Source organism: Pseudoliparis swirei, chromosome 4 (genome assembly GCF_029220125.1).
Source record: "Pseudoliparis swirei isolate HS2019 ecotype Mariana Trench chromosome 4, NWPU_hadal_v1, whole genome shotgun sequence".
NCBI classification, from domain to species: Eukaryota; Metazoa; Chordata; class Actinopteri; order Perciformes; family Liparidae; genus Pseudoliparis; species Pseudoliparis swirei.
This window is the reverse complement of record NC_079391.1, coordinates 32,688,818-32,705,901: the sequence shown is the minus strand read 5'-3', so window position 1 is coordinate 32,705,901 and position 17,084 is coordinate 32,688,818. Positions and strand designations below refer to the sequence as shown.

General features: G+C 43.9%; 2 protein-coding genes across 2 annotated transcripts; one reads left to right on the top strand and one right to left on the bottom strand.

Moving 5' to 3' along the window:
* The first annotated feature begins 596 nt into the window (after positions 1 to 596).
* On the top strand, positions 597 to 8,664 carry ctsd (cathepsin D). Its single transcript, XM_056413332.1, has 9 exons — positions 597 to 722; positions 2,361 to 2,517; positions 4,312 to 4,435; positions 4,515 to 4,633; positions 5,777 to 5,976; positions 6,612 to 6,734; positions 6,891 to 7,035; positions 7,872 to 7,970; positions 8,219 to 8,664. The coding sequence occupies exons 1-9, from the start codon at positions 661 to 663 to the stop codon at positions 8,378 to 8,380; spliced, it is 1,191 nt and encodes a 396-aa protein (XP_056269307.1). The 5' UTR covers positions 597 to 660; the 3' UTR covers positions 8,381 to 8,664.
* A 1,383-nt stretch (positions 8,665 to 10,047) lies between these two features.
* cdhr5a (cadherin-related family member 5a) lies at positions 10,048 to 16,740 on the bottom strand. The gene is made up of 14 exons (XM_056413693.1): positions 16,707 to 16,740; positions 16,128 to 16,282; positions 15,302 to 15,361; positions 15,113 to 15,202; positions 14,953 to 15,039; positions 13,823 to 13,927; positions 13,555 to 13,740; positions 12,830 to 12,920; positions 12,613 to 12,710; positions 12,333 to 12,539; positions 11,523 to 11,636; positions 11,376 to 11,442; positions 10,663 to 10,823; positions 10,048 to 10,584 (listed from the first exon to the last, which is right to left on the bottom strand). The coding sequence occupies exons 1-14, from the start codon at positions 16,738 to 16,740 to the stop codon at positions 10,048 to 10,050; spliced, it is 1,992 nt and encodes a 663-aa protein (XP_056269668.1).
* Positions 16,741 to 17,084: the final 344 nt, after the last annotated feature.

The window sequence follows — 17,084 nt, the reverse complement described above, 5'->3', positions numbered from 1 at the left end:
ATGGCTCATTTCCCAGCATGAGGCTTCATGAGAGAAAGCTTAACTGTGATGTGGACATCGTCTCTGTTTGGTGGGACGAGCTCGCCCCCTGCTGTTCAGTCCTCGTCATTACAAGGCAGATTCACTGACTTCAGACAATCAGCAGCGAATGAATATTTCACCAACTTTAAAGAATAAAATAAAATGAGAAGGATATTTGTCAAAGAACCAGTATTGTACTTTACTATGTTTTTTCTCATTCCTTGTTTTTTTGATTAATGTGAACTCTCTTATCTAAAATGAGCCTTTTTGCTTTTTTATTTTTGAAAAGCACTAATCGCCGGAAGTGACGCCCCGCCCCCCTCGAACAAGTGGGCTCCTGTTGTACAAAACCTGAAAAAGACAAACAAATATATTTGTATTATTAATATCTATTTATCATGTATTTGTTGTCATTATAATTAAACAATTTGTATTCCTTGTTCTTTTTTGATTGTGCAATAAAATGTATTTAAAAAGCAGAGCTACTGACTAACCGCCGGAAGTGGCGTAGATGGAGCGGATTCAGGCTCACGTGACACAGCCTCCTCTCGCTAAGTCAGCTGATAACAGCCGGGCAGTTATTAAGCACAACACGTCCAAAACCGCTCAGTCATCGTCGTGACTTCCCCGCCTGCCGCCATGAAGGTTCCGCTGCTGCTGCTGCTCGCGGTGTTAGCGCTGACCGTCGACGCGCTCGTGAGGTAAATAACGTGAACATAATATACCGAATTAAAGCTGTTTAATGATGTGTCTGACTCGAATGAGCTGGGAACTAATGCGAGCTAGCGCGACCCCGACGGAACGTTACGGTGACACCTAACGGCTGAAAAACGGTTTTGAACCTAGAACATCCGTCGTGTAGAATAAGGACGGTGTTGCTTAGCAACGGCTGTCTGGCCCGCGTCTCGGTAATCTGCTGCATGAAGGACGGCTGATCTTGTGATTTATTAATAAACTCCTCTGTCCCGTCTGTCGGGATCCCAGCATGTTGTCTGTCGGCTTATAGTGGAAACCAGTTCATTTTACTAGGGGCGAGTTTAGGGTGCTGGATTAAATATGTCGCATTATTTTTTTGTATTGGCACTATTTCCGCTTTGGTCACGTGCACAGAGGAACCAGCCATAAATATGTAGGTCAATACTCATTTCCTGCATTCAACATTTTAATTGGGTAAAAGTATGAAATATTAGCAACAGCATGTAGTGAAAGTTATGGTGTTAAATGAATAGGAGACTGGGGTAATTTATTGTATTTGTAAAGAAATGTCAGGCTTTGTAAACACAACGTGACAAATGCATTACGTTTGTTTGTTTTTATAATATATATTAATAATAAATTCAGCATCAGCGACTTGTGGGAATCAGCTTAAAAATGAACAGGAATTACAAGTGGAGTGTAATAAGTCCAGAACATAATGTGTACATAAGCATAGAGCTGCCTCTGTCAACAATGCCTTATTTGAGTCAAAGGTACTAATAATCTTGAGAGTGGGAATTTGGAGCTAATTTTATCTGCTTGAAATAGTAATTTTGTTATAAATAATCCATTATTGAAAAGTAACTTGTACTTAAAATAGTTATTTGTAATAAATAATAAGTAACACGGTTACAACCGCTGTGTGTATGTTTCCACAATACAGCCAGTGTGTTTTTATTGTGAAGCCTTTCATTTCTCTCGTGTCAGCGGTCTGAACTTTAACATGTGACGGGACATAAAGGCTTAAACTCACTAAGCTGTAACAAACCGTATCTTTTGATGTGTGACCCTCCTCCTCCTCAGGGTGTGGTACGTTTCAGTGTCTCAGGCTGACTGTCCATCTGATTTATTTCGCACCGTGACGCTCGTCCCGTGATGCGTGTGGATGTCAACGTATGGCGTGTGCTAAAAATATCAACGCTTCCACTGCTTTCAGAAACACAGCGCGGCGATGGAGCTCTCGTCTTCCACTTGGTGTCCGGGTCCACGCGCTGAACTTGTATCATAATCATAGTATCTGCAATGTGACTCCCGTGGAAGTGTTTTGAGCTTTACTGTAAGAAACCAGAAATATTACCAGTGAAGAAACTAGAAATATAAAGTAAGAATGTAAAGAAATATTCTGAGAATACTTGCCTTTTTTTATTTTTTTCTTGAATCAATGGGTCCAACCCATTCTATCTATAGATGGCTATTCAAATAATGCAGTTCAACAAACTACAGCACTGTTGCATTAGTTTTATCTCTTGTAGCTGATAAACTGTGTGTTTTACCCCCCCCCCCTCTCCTTCAAAAGAATAACAGTCATCTAAAACCTTTTTACTGAGTCCTCCGTCCGCGTTCTGCATTCCTTCTCCGTTCAGAATTCCCCTGAAGAAGTTCCGCTCCATCAGGCGCGAGCTGACCGACTCGGGGATAACGGTGGAGCAGCTCCGGGCCGACAAGCCGTCCCTCGAGCACAACTTTGGCTTCCCCCCCGGCAGCGGACCCACTCCAGAGACCCTGAAGAACTACCTGGACGTAAGCGCCGCCGAGGGTGGAGGGGGGGGGGGGGGGGGGAGGCTCAGAGCGACGAGGATCCTTTGTCACGAGACTCGGAGAGGACGGCGCCGGCTCCGAGTTATCTATTTTAGATAACTCGGAGCTGGCACCGTCCTCTCCGAGTCACGCGACACGCGAAAGGTCAAAAAAAAATCTTTATTTATTACGCAATCAATCCGCAGCTTCAAAATGTGGCTCAGGAAATAATAACAGGAAGTTCCCTCTTGAGTGCCGGACGGCTTTGCTTCACTTCCTTTGGCGTCGCCCTCGCGCGTTTCATCACTCGTGATTTGTCGTCGTGACTCTGAGGTATTTTATTCAAACCAAAGGTTTGATTCTGTACGCCGGCCGGCAGCGATCCGTCGAACGTGGCGCCGACTCTGTCAACGGCGAGGATGAAAACCGCCAAGCAAAGGAATATATAGTTTTAAAAAATAACAAATTAACAAAGTTAACTGACCAAATGTTTTTTTTCTCCATTTGTCCTCATGTAAGAAACGACCGAGAAGGAACAGCTGTTGTTCTGGATGATCTTTTAATCGCTCGATGGCGGTTTTATTCATGCTGAGCCTGTTTTTAACCCTCCTGTCACCTTCAAATCTACTAACATCTTTTACCCTTTTTGACCACAGCAATTAAAACCTCCAGAAAACTAGAACGGGCACTCGGTAGAGCGCATATCTTCGCATATCACAAGATTGGGCATTGAATTATGAACATTTTGGCATTAGTTGCATGCCAATTGGATAAAAATGGACCGCGCTATGGTAAAAAGAAGATTGTGACCTTTTTATGACCTTGACCTTTGACCCGATCAATCCCAAAACATAATTTCATGCAATTTGGTTTAATACTTTTTGAGTTATGCGAGTAACACGCATACAAATAAATAAATACACAGCGATCAAATCATTACCTTCCGCATTTTCAATGAGAAGGTAATGATTAGAATTAATAATGTTTCCCAAGTTTAAGTTTCAGGTACTTTATGTTTGTTTGTTGACGACCTAAATAGCCCTTTAAATAAATAAAAAAGATGATTACCTTAAGGTTATGTTTTGATCGCCGTGTATTTATTTATTTATTTGTATGCGTGTTACTCGCATAACACAAAAATAATTAAACCGAATCGCATGAAATTTGGTGGGATGATCCGGGGACCATTTGATTAGATTTTGGGATCGATCAGGTCAAAGGTCAAGGTCATGAAAAGGTCAAAATCTTCTTTTTACCATAGCACAGTCAACTTTTATCCAATTTGCATGCAACTAATGCCAAAATGTTCATAATTCAATGTCCAATCTTGTGAAATGTGAAGGTATGCACTCTACCGAGTGCCCGTTCTCGTTTCTTATATGTGTTACACAGTGAGAAGCAGCCTGGGGTCAAATTGAGCCCGAAGAACACGGATGCGTACGAGTTGTGTTCAGGACAGTGAAAACATATCATGTGAATTTTATGTTTTCCCAGTTGTCCCTAAAAAATTAGGAAAAGTCATGAAATATGAAGCAAAAAAATAATGTTAATCATTTTTTTTAGAGACGTCAAACATTGAATGAGGTCAAATTGACCCCAAAGGTCACAGGAGGGTTTTAATACTTATTCACAACAGAACCGCTAAACCTCCTGCAGGAGAGGAAGTGGATTTATTTGCTCCGTTTCTCCGCTGGGGGGGAAGTCCTCACGGGTCACGCGTTCGCTCTCTCTCCGATGGACTTGTGTCGTGGTGCGTTCAGGCTCCGCGAGGCTCACTAACGTGTGTTTGTGGTCCAGGCCCAGTACTACGGCGAGATCGGGCTGGGCTCGCCTCCTCAGATCTTCACCGTGGTGTTCGACACGGGCTCCTCCAACCTGTGGGTCCCCTCGGTCCACTGCTCGCTGCTGGACATCGCCTGCCGTGAGTCCTCCCGGCGGCGCCACGACCTCCGCTCACGTTTACGTTTATTTATTCTTCTTCTCCTTTTTCTTTTCCTAAGTGCTGCATCACAAATATAATTCTGCCAAGTCCAGCTCCTACGTGAAGAACGGCACCGCCTTCGCCATCCAGTACGGGTCAGGCAGTCTGTCGGGCTACCTCAGCCAGGACACATGCACCGTGAGTTCACTGGAGCCGCCGCAGTCTTAGTGTTGGACTTTTACTTTGTTATAGGGAGGATTTGTGTTGTTTCAATTTAAATGATTAGCAATTAAAATATTGTTAAAAAAAAGATTCTTCTATTAGTAGTTGTGAAGTATTATAAGATGATTAGTGTTCAGAAGTTAAACTGCTCATAATTCATCCCTAATATCTATTACAGATTAATATGTCATGAAAAGGGATATATATATATATTCAATTTATTGAAATATATTTTCACGTGAATATGATGTCGCGATATATATATATAAAAACACCAACATCATATTCATGCAAAAATATCTCCTTCAAACAACTAAATATAAATGTGTGTGTATATATATATATATACAGGACTGTCTCAGAAAATTAGAATATTGTGATAAAGTTCTTTATTTTCTGTAATGCAATTTAAAAAACAAAAATGTCATGCATTCTGGATTCATTACAAATCAACTGAAATATTGCAAGCCTTTTAGTCATTTAATATTGCTGATTATGGCTTACAGCTTAAGAAAACTCTAAAATCCTATCTCATAAAATTTGAATATTTCCTCAGACCAAGTTAAAAAAAAGATTTATAACAGCAAAACAAAATCAAACATTTGAAAATGTGTTTCCAGGTGTTTCGAGTTAATTAGACGATTCAAGTGATTTGTTTAATACCCTACTAGTATACTTTTTCATGATATTCTAATATTTAGAGATAGGATATTTGAGTTTTCTTAAGCTGTAAGCCATAATCAGCAATATTAAAAGAATAAAAGGCTTGCAATATTTCAGTTGATTTGTAATGAATCCAGAATGCATGACATTTTTGTTTTTTTAATTGCATTACAGAAAATAAATAACTTTATCACAATATTCTAATTTTCTGAGACAGTCCTGTATATGTGTGTGTTTGTCAAACACTTAATTTTACTAGATTAACATGAACACGTCTTGATAACGCTATAACCTCCAGCCAGTTCTCCTTTTCCCCGAGTGGAGCCTGAACGCATCACAATGTAACTGAACAGAACCTCCTTTCGTTAGCCGGTAGCAGTGCTGCTAACGGCTGACGCCGCCAGCTCTCCTCCCACAGTATTGACACGGCGTCTCATGCCCCCCCCCCCCCCCCAGGTCGGAGACCTCTCCGTGGACCGGCAGCTGTTCGGTGAAGCCATCAAGCAGCCCGGCGTCGCCTTCATCGCCGCCAAGTTCGACGGCATCCTCGGCATGGCCTACCCGCGCATCTCCGTGGACGGCGTGGCGCCGGTGTTCGACAACATCATGAGCCAGAAGAAGGTGGAGGAGAACGTCTTCTCCTTCTACCTGAACAGGTGCGCCCGGATCAAAGGAGGAAAACACAGTGCATTGTGGGAGCCCATGTTTTATAGCACGGCATTTTAGAACCGTCTAAATGAGGAACGACACTTCTGAAGTGGATCCTTCTGCTGTGACGACATTCTAGGACGACGTTCTAAGACTACGTTCTAGGATGACGTTCTAGGATGAAGTTCTAGGTCAATGTTCTGAGACGACGTTTTAGGATGAAGTTCTAGGTCAATGTTCTGAGACGACGTTTTAGGATGAAGTTCTGAGACGACGTTCTAAGACTACGTTCTAGGATGACGTTCTAGGATGAAGTTCTAGGTCAATGTTCTGAGACGACGTTTTAGGATGAAGTTCTGAGACGACGTTCTAGGATGAAGTTCTAGGTCAATGTTCTGAGACGACGTTTTAGGATGAAGTTCTGAGACGACGTTCTAGGATGAAGTTCTAGGTCAATGTTCTGAGACGACGTTCTAGGATGACGTTCTAGGATGAAGTTCTAGGTCAATGTTCTGAGACGACGTTCTAGGATGAAGTTCTAGGTCAATGTTCTGAGACGACGTTTTAGGATGAAGTTCTAGGTCAATGTTCTGAGACAACGTTCTAGGACGACGTTCTAAGTTCCTGTCTCTTCTCTCGTCAGGAACCCGGACACGGAGCCCGGCGGTGAGCTGCTGCTCGGAGGAACCGACCCCAAATACTACAGCGGGGACTTCAACTACGTCAACGTCTCCCGAAAGGCCTACTGGCAGATCCGGGTGGACGGGTGAGGAACGTTCACTCTGAGGCCCTCGGGACGCCAGGGTCTGTAATGAGGACGCAGAACAGACTCCTGACCACCAGGGGGCTGAAGACGCCTCTCCTCGGGCCATATATGGTCACTTCCTCTTGTCCTCTTTTGACTCTCCCTAACGTGTTGCAGGATGTCGGTGGGCAGCCAGCTCAGCCTGTGTCAGGGCGGCTGCGAGGCCATCGTGGACACGGGCACGTCTCTGATCACCGGCCCCGCCCTGGAGGTCAAGGCCCTGCAGAAGGCCATCGGGGCCACGCCCCTCATCCAGGGAGAGGTGAGACGAGATGAACTCTCCTTCTTCTGCACCCTAGAGATCATTTACAAACACCAGTGGGACCAAATATTTCCTTCTTCACCATCAAATGCACTTTAGTTAGTTTTGACTCCATAAACTCGTGTTTAATTAGAACCGCCAGTCACCAACTGGAAAAACTAAACTAACTTTATCTTTCTCCCACTTTTCCATCTTTGGCTTGAAGCCCATTGGTTCTTCACATAGCCCACAAAAAAATATACATGGATATATATATTTATTTGTTTGTGGGCTATTAAAGATTTCCAGAGAAAAAGAAATATAGAATAACATAAACCATTATCTTTAATTTTATTTATATATATTTTTGTAATTGATATATTCATATATTTACATACATTTATATATATTTCTACATTTATTTGTGTGTGTATGTATATATGTCTATGTGTATAAATATATGTCTATATATTTATTTGTTTGTGGGCTATTAAAGATTTACAGAGAAATATAAATATAGAATAACATAAACCATTATCTTTAATTTTATTTATATATATTTTTAAAATTCATATATTTATATATATATATTTGTGTGTGTTTGTATATGTGTATATATATATATATATGTATGCGCTGCTCAGTGAAGATTTAATCCGTCTTGTTACTTAATAACTACATTGAATTTTTATCTTTAATATTATATTATTTTCAGTTCATTTTTGTTGCTCTACTTTTCTGTTTGTCTAATATGGTTTAATACTTTTTTTTTTTAAAGAGAAAGTACACACGTCTTGTCAGTTTGTTGTTAATAAAGTTTCTTCCCTGTATTAACGAGCTCCTCGCGGTGCTTTCAGTACATGGTGCGCTGTGACACGATTCCCTCGCTGCCCGTGATCACCTTCACCGTGGGGGGCCGGGCCTACACTCTGACCGGGGAGCAGTACGTCCTCAAGGTGAGCCTCCCGAGCCGCGCTGCTGCCCGTCGCCCAGCAGGGGGCGACGGAGAGCCGGCTCCTCCAACAAGGAGCCCCGTGTCCACGGAGCGTTGCGTCATGAACTGTGAACTCAACAGTCTGCTTTGTTTTGATTCTGCTGAGTCAGAAGGAGGCGGGGTCTGTTGTCTGAGACCAGATTACACATGTTTGTGTTTATTTACTTCTTGAAGGGCATTCCTCTGTGTCTGACGTCTCTCTCTCTCCAGGTGAGTCAGGCTGGAAAGACCATCTGCCTGAGCGGCTTTATGGGCCTGGACATCCCCGCCCCCGCCGGGCCGCTGTGGATCCTGGGAGACGTGTTCATCGGCCCGTACTACACCGTGTTCGACCGGGACAACGACCGGGTGGGCTTCGCCACGGCCAAGTGATGGAGACACGCCCTCAAATGCGAAGCTCAGAAACAACAACAAGGATCTGCCTGAGCTGATCACTGTAGCAGTTTGTGTGTTTGATATGAAGCGAGAGTGAAACTGATCAGGGATCAGCTGATTTTACGGACACGCCCCTTTTTTCTTTTTATTAACTAGTTGTCTTTTTCTTCTTTTTTAATCAGGGATTTTAAACATTTTATTTTTAGGAGGAAGTTGTTCCTCTTCTCCTGACGGGTGCATTTGAACGTGATTGGCTTGAATAAAGCGTTTTAAAAGGAGAATTCGCGTCTATTTAACAGATCAATAAACATTTTAAAACTTTACTCGAATGTGAAACTAATAAAAATGAAAGCGAGGCGATCTCAACAAATCCTTCAGACTTTATTATTCCCTCGATCGCTTTACAATGTACAAAAACCCAATGTAACTCTACATTAATCAAAGATTCACCATGAAAGTTATTTTACTCGACACTCGGTAGAAATCGTCAAACACGTCTCGTCGTTAGCATCCGGAGATAAAGTCACATTTATTGATCGCTATAAAAACGGAATCGGTGACCTCGTGGTGGTTTAATATCACTCAAATATATACTTTATAAACACACATAAAATGATGGGGATTTCTGCTCTCGACCAAACGAGTTAATTCTTCACAAATCAATATTTAATCAAATTAATACAAATAACAAATCCTGTAGATCCAACATTACAATAAAACGTCGTTAGCACTTTCTACTCGGGTGTCTTTTTATATTTATTATAAGAAGCTAAACAAATGAAATAAAAAGTGGTTTATTAATATTAAACAGTCTGCTTCCGGCTTCGTGGACTAAAATCCATCAACTTCAACTTATTAACATTTAAATCTTTAAAGTTCTTATCTGTTATTAGTCAGTTTAGAACGGAGGGTTGTGGTTGATTTAACCCTTGTGTTGCCTTAGGGTCATTTTGACCCGAATCAATATTACACCCTCCTGCCGCCTTAGGATTAATTTGACCCCATTCAATGTTTAATGTCGGTGTTCTTTCGGTAGTCAACAAACAAACATAAAGTGCCTCACACTTAAACTTGGAAAACAATATTAATTCTAATAATTTTCTGGAGGTTTTAATTGCTGGCGTCAAATTGAACCCAAAGGGTAAAATATGTGAGTAAATATAAAGGTAACAGGAGGGTGAAACATTGAATCGGGTCAAAATGACCCAAAGGCGGGGGGAGGGTGTAATATTGATTCGGGTCAAAATGACCCTAAGGCAACACAAGGGTTAAAGCTGATTTAAGTTTTCCTATGAAGCGTTTTATTAAACTAACGACTAAAGTGAATTGTTGCAACTGTGAATATTTAACATCTTCAGCTCTGTAAACATTAGTTTCTACGTCACATTTGGCTTTTTGGAACATTTATATTTTAACGACGAATAAAATAACCTGCAGATGGTTGAGAGACGCTCGCGGCCTCGTTGAAGAGGTTTATGGTTCTTTTAATAATCCGTTATGAACGTCGTGGAACGTAAACAAACCAGCGTCAGTGCATCCCAGTGGGAGTTTCCCAGCATGCCGTTCACCTGTTTGAAGCGCGTCCTCCCGGATGCTCGATGTGTTCGCGAGAAACAAGCGGCTCAGTTTTGTTCTCCTGGAGGTCGACCCGTGACCTCTGACCTTCAGGCCTCCTGGCCTCCCTTCCCTGTCTCCTCCTCCTCCTCGCCGCCCCCCCCCGCCGCGCTCTGGCTCTCCTCCCTCACCGGGGCCGCCGGGTCCCTGACGGCGCCCCCGCCCTCCGCCTCCAGCTCCTCCGTCTCCTCCTCCACGGGGCGCGCGGCGTCCGGGATGATCTCCACCTCGATGTCGGAGGAGTCGCCGATCTCCTTGAACCAGACGGCCTTCTGGCCCTCCTTCCTCCTCTGCTTGGCCCGGAGCGCCCGCTTGGCGTACTCCTCGTCGGCGGCGGCGGCTCCGCCCCCCCGGGTCCTCCTGGAGGGGCTCCCCGTGTGGTTGGTGTGGACGCCGCAGGAGGAGCAGTGGCGGCTCCGCCTCTCCATGGGGATGACCCGCCCCCCCGCCTGGGGGTAGGTGTTGTTCCGGCGCCGCCCGCCCCACCGGGCCTGGTCGGCCTCGGTCTGGAAGCCGTCGTTGGTGTACTGGAGCGAGTCCCTGTGGCCGGACTGGTGCTGGTCCGACTTCAGGCACGGGCCCAGGCACTGCGGGGGGGGGGGGGGGGGGGTTAACATATCATCATAACATGATATATGAAAAATGGGACCGAGCCGCCGACCAACCTCGCAGATCTTGTCCACGCCGGCGTTGCCCTTCCACAGGCGGGACAGCAGGAAGCCGATGACGATGAGGCAGAGCACCAGCAGCGCCGCCATCACCAGACCCAGCAGCGCCATGTCGCCGGGCCGGTACCCGATGCTGGAGGGGGAGGGGGCGGCGACCGCTGAGACGGGGGGGAGGAGTCACGTCATCTCATTTAAATACGGTGTTATATGAAGGGGGGAGGAGTCACGTCATCTCATTTAAATACGGTGTTATATGAAGGGGGAGGAGTCACGTCAACTCATTTAAATACGGTGTTATATGAAGGGGGGAGGAGTCACGTCATCTCATTTAAATACGGTGTTATATGAAGGGGGGAGGAGTCACGCCATCTCATTTAAATACGGTGTTATATGAAGGGGGGAGGAGTCACGTCATCTCATTTAAATTCGGTGTTATGACGTCGACCTCTTCATGACCACACGGGGATTTCTATATATATAAATACTTGTTATGACATTTTTTTCATGGTATACTATTCTATGACGTAGGAAGGAAAAGTTCCTCGTCAGATATTTCTGAATATTAGATCTTATTCTAAACCCGGGAGATCCTTTTTAAAGATAAAACAAATGTCGTGACATATAGATGTCACATTATGTGCCATATAATGTGATTCGTACCTAATATATCATACTTTACATATTCCATGGCTGAGTTCTGACGGTTTTACCTGGAATGACCTGAACAGAAAGCGCCGCGGTCCCGAACTCTCCGGTCGCCGTGTCCACGGCTCGGAGCTGCAGGAAGTCATAGAAAGTCCCGGGTCAGTGAACCAGAGAGATGTTACGGCGCCGGATCCTGAAGCGTTTGAACTCACCTGAAGCGCGAAGGACTCCGTCTTCACGACTCTCTTCAGGATCACGAACCCGTCCGAGGTCACGTTGACGTAGCTGCTGTACTGGACCTCGTACTTCAGGTCTGGGTTCGCACCCTGACGCCAACACAGTGTCACGACATCAACAATGAGCTTTTCTCTAAAAGCAGCTGGAAAACTGAGCGGATTATTGGTTAGAAAAGACCCCAAAGACTCAAAAGACTAAAACAACCAAAAGACTAAAAGACAGAAAAGACACAAAAAACACAAAAGACTCAAAGACTCAACAGACTAAAACAACCAAAAGACTAAAAGACTCAAAAGACACAAAGACTCAAAAGACGCAAAGACTAAAAGACCCAAAATACCTAAAAGATGCAAAGACTTAAAGACTCAAAAGACTTAAAGACTCAAAAGAACAAAAAGACTCAAATACCCAAAAGACTCAGAGTCAACAGAATCAAAGATGGGAGGGAGGGAGGAGTCACGTCATGTCAAAAGACGCAAAGACTAAAAGACCCAAAATACCTAAAAGACGCAAAGACTTAAAGACTCAAAAGACTTAAAGACTCAAAAGAACAAAAAGACTCAAATACCCAAAAGACTCAGAGTCAACAGAATCAAAGATGGGAGGGGGGGAGGAATCACGTCATGTCCAAAGACTCAAAGACTCAAACCGTGTAAGGACCTCCCGAGTCGGTGCCGGTTCTCTTGTTTTTGCCCCTAATTGTATTATTTGTTCTTCAACAGATTATTGGGATCAATAAGTAATCAATAAGTAATCAACGATATCAAACGATCGGTGACACTCACGGCGGCGAAGTCCTCGTCGCGCGCCCGGACCCTGAAGGGCCGGTTGGTGCTGCGGTCCCGGAGGATCATGCTCTCGGGGACCGAGTTGCTGTAGATGAAGCCTTCGTAGCGCTCCCTCTCGAAGCGAGGAGGGTTCCTGCTCTTCTTCATCACCTCCACCGTCACCTGCGTCACCGCAAACTGATCCCTGTTGGTGACCTGCGACGCCTGGGGGGGCGGGGCCACCGTTACCACGGCGAACATCTTGTTCAGCATCAACGTGACACGTGCGTGTTCTCACCATGACGATGAGAGCGATCGGGCCGGCGATGTTGGCGGCCTTCGCCATCGAGATGTTTCCCGTTTTCTCGTCGATCTGGAAGATGTTTCCCTCATTTCCTGTCGACCGAAGAAGAAGCAGAAGAAGAAGAAGAAGAAGAAGAAGAAGAAGAAGACATGTTTGAGGGCCTTTTCAGAATGTTCCCAACAGAGACCGGTGTGGGGTATTGGGTTCTGACCTCGGAGGATCCGGTAGCTGATCTGCTCGCTCCGGTTCTTGTCTCCGTCCTTGGCGAACACCGGACCGGGATCCAGCACCAAGGGCCCGTCCTGTGGATCAGAACCATCACCGCCGGTCCCACAGAGTCCCGAGCTTCACTGGCCTCTCTGGTTGAGTCCAGGAGAATATTACGTGTCTCAGAGCCTCGAAAGTCTAATAACTGAAAGGTGGATCTCAGACCCTCCGAACGTCTCAGGACCAGAACGTCACGGCCAGTAGGCACACAAGCAAATGTTTTTATATCGTCTGAGATTAGTCGATATTTATCTGAACGGATGACATAACAATGTTTAAAACTGTCTTTTAGGTCTTTTGGGTCTTTTAGTCTTTTGGGTCTTTAATGTCTTTTATGTCTTTTAGGCTTTTAGTCTTTTGGGTCTTTTAGGTCTTTTATGTCTTTTAGGTCTTTTGGATCTTTTAGGTCTTTTGGATCTTTTATGTCTTTTAGGTCTTTTATGTCTTTTGGATCTTTTAGGTCTTTTGGATCTTTTGGGTCTTTTATGTCTTTTAGGTCTTTTATGTCTTTTAGGTCTTTTGGATCTTTTGGGTCTTTTAGTCTTTTGGGTCTTTTAGTCTTTTAGGTCTTTTGAGTCTTTTGGGTCTTTTAGTCTTTCGGGTATGTTAGTCTTAGTTCCCTCTCATCTCGTTATCACAGATCATATCATATGCTTTGATGGCGCTCACCTCCTTCTCGGTGAGGTTGACCTTGCCTCGGTAGCCGGTGCTCACACACAGTTTGGCGTTTCCCGAGCTCGTCCTTAGACAAGGCTGGAACCACGGGGGCCGGTTATCCACGTCCTTCACCTGCACCGTGATGGAGGCTACGGAGGTGAAGAAGGGCTTGTCGGAGGCCGAGCCGTCCAGCGTATCCTGAAACAATGTGACGAGAGGGGTCAAAGGTCACGGAGGCCACACGCGGGACGTCATGGTAGGTAAACTTCGGTAACTTTACCTGCACGTGTAGCACCAGAGAGATCTTCTGCACCACGTCGTAGTCCAGGAGGCTTTTCACGATTATCTTTGGAGAGTTGATGTTTTCCAGACGGAAATATTTATCCTGGGTTAACGAGAGAGAGAAAACACATCTCATATATATATATATACTGTGTATATGTATATATAAATATATATACATATATACAGTATAATAATTATATATATATACAGTAATTATTATAATTATTATATATATATATATATAATATATAGAATTATATATAGATATATAGATATAATTATAATATATATATTAAATATATATATATATATAATAATTATATATGTATTATCTATATATAAAATTATATTTATAATATATATATATATAATAATTATATGTATAATAATTAGGATTTAAAAATATAACTATATATATAAATATAAAGCCAAGAATAAAATTGGTTCTGTGCGATTGTTTGCGTACATTCTTTTTATTTTGTGTTCTTTGCTTGAGGTCATAAATATTGTTATGAAAAGTCACTGTATATTATGTCGTGATAAAAAAAAGAAGTATAATATAGAATGTCAGAAGAAAATGTCAACAAAATAAATGTATTTGTTTGTGCTTCGAATTTGGTTCCATTTGGACTTGAAACATTGTTTTATGGAGCCGAGGGTTATGGTGCAGCTATACTTTATAATAGTAATAAAATAATAAAACGAGGTCTGCACAAGACGGCCACCACTTTATTTCTTTTCACACCCTCCTGAAACATCTCTTCTCTTCTCTTCCTTCTGTTTGATCCTTCACAATAAAAGACCCGGTCCACATACTCCCAGAACACTGCTACCGAGAGAGCTGTTAAAAGTAACTAACTATAATAGTGTACATTAATATTAATGAGCTCAAAGTGCAGCTCTGCGCAGCCTTTGAGAGTCTGCAAAACTATGTCCTGAGAATGTAATTCAGAAAGTATAATATGCCATAAAAAAACACATAAAAAGGTTATTGTATAATATGTCTATGCACTGAATACATAATAAATGAACGCCTAGTTTGGATGTTCCGTCAGTATCTTGCTGTCCTAGTAATAATAATTGATAATAATAATAATAACACAAGTCATAATTTAATCTTCTTACTGTGGCCGGCTCTAAGCGGTAGAACAGCGGCTCTGAATCGACGTCCGATGCTTCGATCAGTCCGACACTCGAGTTCACTGGTATGAGCTGCAGGAGAGGACAGTACCAGAGTCAGCATCACACACACACACACACACACACACACAGCAGCAGCCCTCACCTCGTTCACCTCCAGGACGTAGTGGCTTTGTGCAAAGTTGGGAGGGTTGTCGTTCTCGTTTTCCACCAGAACCTCCACAGACTCGTTCACCTGGAGGAGAAAACCGGCAAGCGGTGCGTTCACTGACCGCCGTTCACCGGACGATCACGGTTGGGCATCTTTGTTGATATCGTGTTCCGCTTTACTCACGGAGCTGAAGCCGACCTTGCTGCACTGCACCCAGACCACCAGAGCTGCACTGGGCAGCGACTGAGAAAGACATGGCGGTTGTATGTAAGTTCATCCACCAGGGGGCGACTACGCTTGTATAGAAGTCTACACTTCATGTGTGACAGCTGCATTCTCTCTCCTGACCACAAGGGGGCGACTCCTCTGGTTGCATATAAGTCTATGCTTCATGTGTTAAAGCTACATTCTCTTCCCTGACCACCAGGGGGCGACTCCTCTGGTTGTATAGAAGTCTATGCTTCATGTGTTAAAGCTACATTCTCTTCCCTGACCACCAGGGGGCGACTCCTCTGGTTGTATAGAAGTCTATGCTTCATGTGTTAAAGCTACATTATCTTCCCTGACCACCAGGGGGCGACTCCTCTGGTTGTATAGAAGTCTATGCTTCATGTGTTAAAGCTGCATTATCTCTCCTGACCACCAGGGGGCGACTACTCTGGTTGTATAGAAGTCTATGCTTCATGTGTTAAAGCTGCATTCTCTCCCCTGACCACCAGGGGGCGACTCCTCTGGTTGTATAGAAGTCTATGCATCATGTGTTAAAGCTGCATTCTCTCCCCTGACCACCAGGGGGCGACTCCTCTGGTTGTATAGAAGTCTATGCTTCATGTGTTAAAGCTGCATTCTCTCCCCTGACCACCAGGGGGCGACTACTCTGGTTGTATAGAAGTATATGCTTCATGTGTTAAAGCTGCATTCTCTCTCCTGACCACCAGGGGGCGACTCCTCTGGTTGCATAATCCCTGACAGATCCGTTAGAGGTCATGCTAAGTGAACACAGGCTCACCTCGTAGTCCAGGCCCTTCTTCACCATCAGGGCGTTCCCCTTCAGGTAGAACAGATCTTCGGGGTTCACCGAGATGCTCAGCGCCGCGTCGCTAACGGAGACGATGGTCACCAGCTGGAGGTCGGCCGTGTTGTTCTCTGGGACCGTGATGGGGCCTGAAGGCACCGTGCAGACTGAGAGGACAGAGCCGATTATTACCACGTCTCGTTGGTGGACTGTGCTACTGTGTGTACTGTGTGTACTGTGTGTACTGTGTGTACTGTGTGTACTGTGTGTACTGTGTGTACTATGTGTACTGTGTGTACTATGTGTACTGTGTGTACTGTGTGTACTGTGTACTGTAACCTGAACTGTATATACTCTATAAACTGTATACATTGTTGACATTTTGAGGAATTCCCTTTTCTTTCGGGTCCATGAGAAGACTGTCATGGTGAATATAAAACACAACAAGCCTTCATTACTGTAGCTTAGCTTAGCATAAACACTGTGGGTGCAAACAGCTAGCATGGCTCCGTCTGGCTCCATTAAAACACCAAACTAGACCAACGTGACCTCTTTCTCGCTCTCTGGGCTCACTATACGTGAACACAAGTGTAACAGAGATATCCATAACCCATAAAGAGACATCCATAACCCATAAAGAGACATCCATAACCCATAAAGAGATATCCATGACCCATAAAGAGATATCATAACCCATAAAGAGACATCCATGACCCATAAAGAGACATCCATAACCCATAAAGAGACATCCATAACCCATAAAGAGATATCCATAACCCATAAAGAGACATCCATAACCCATAAAGAGACATCCATGACCCATAAAGAGACATCCATAACCCATAAAGAGACATCCATGACCCATAAAGAGACATCCATAACCCATAAAGAGATATCCATAACCCATAAAGAGACATCCATGACCCATAAAGAGATATCCATAACCCATAA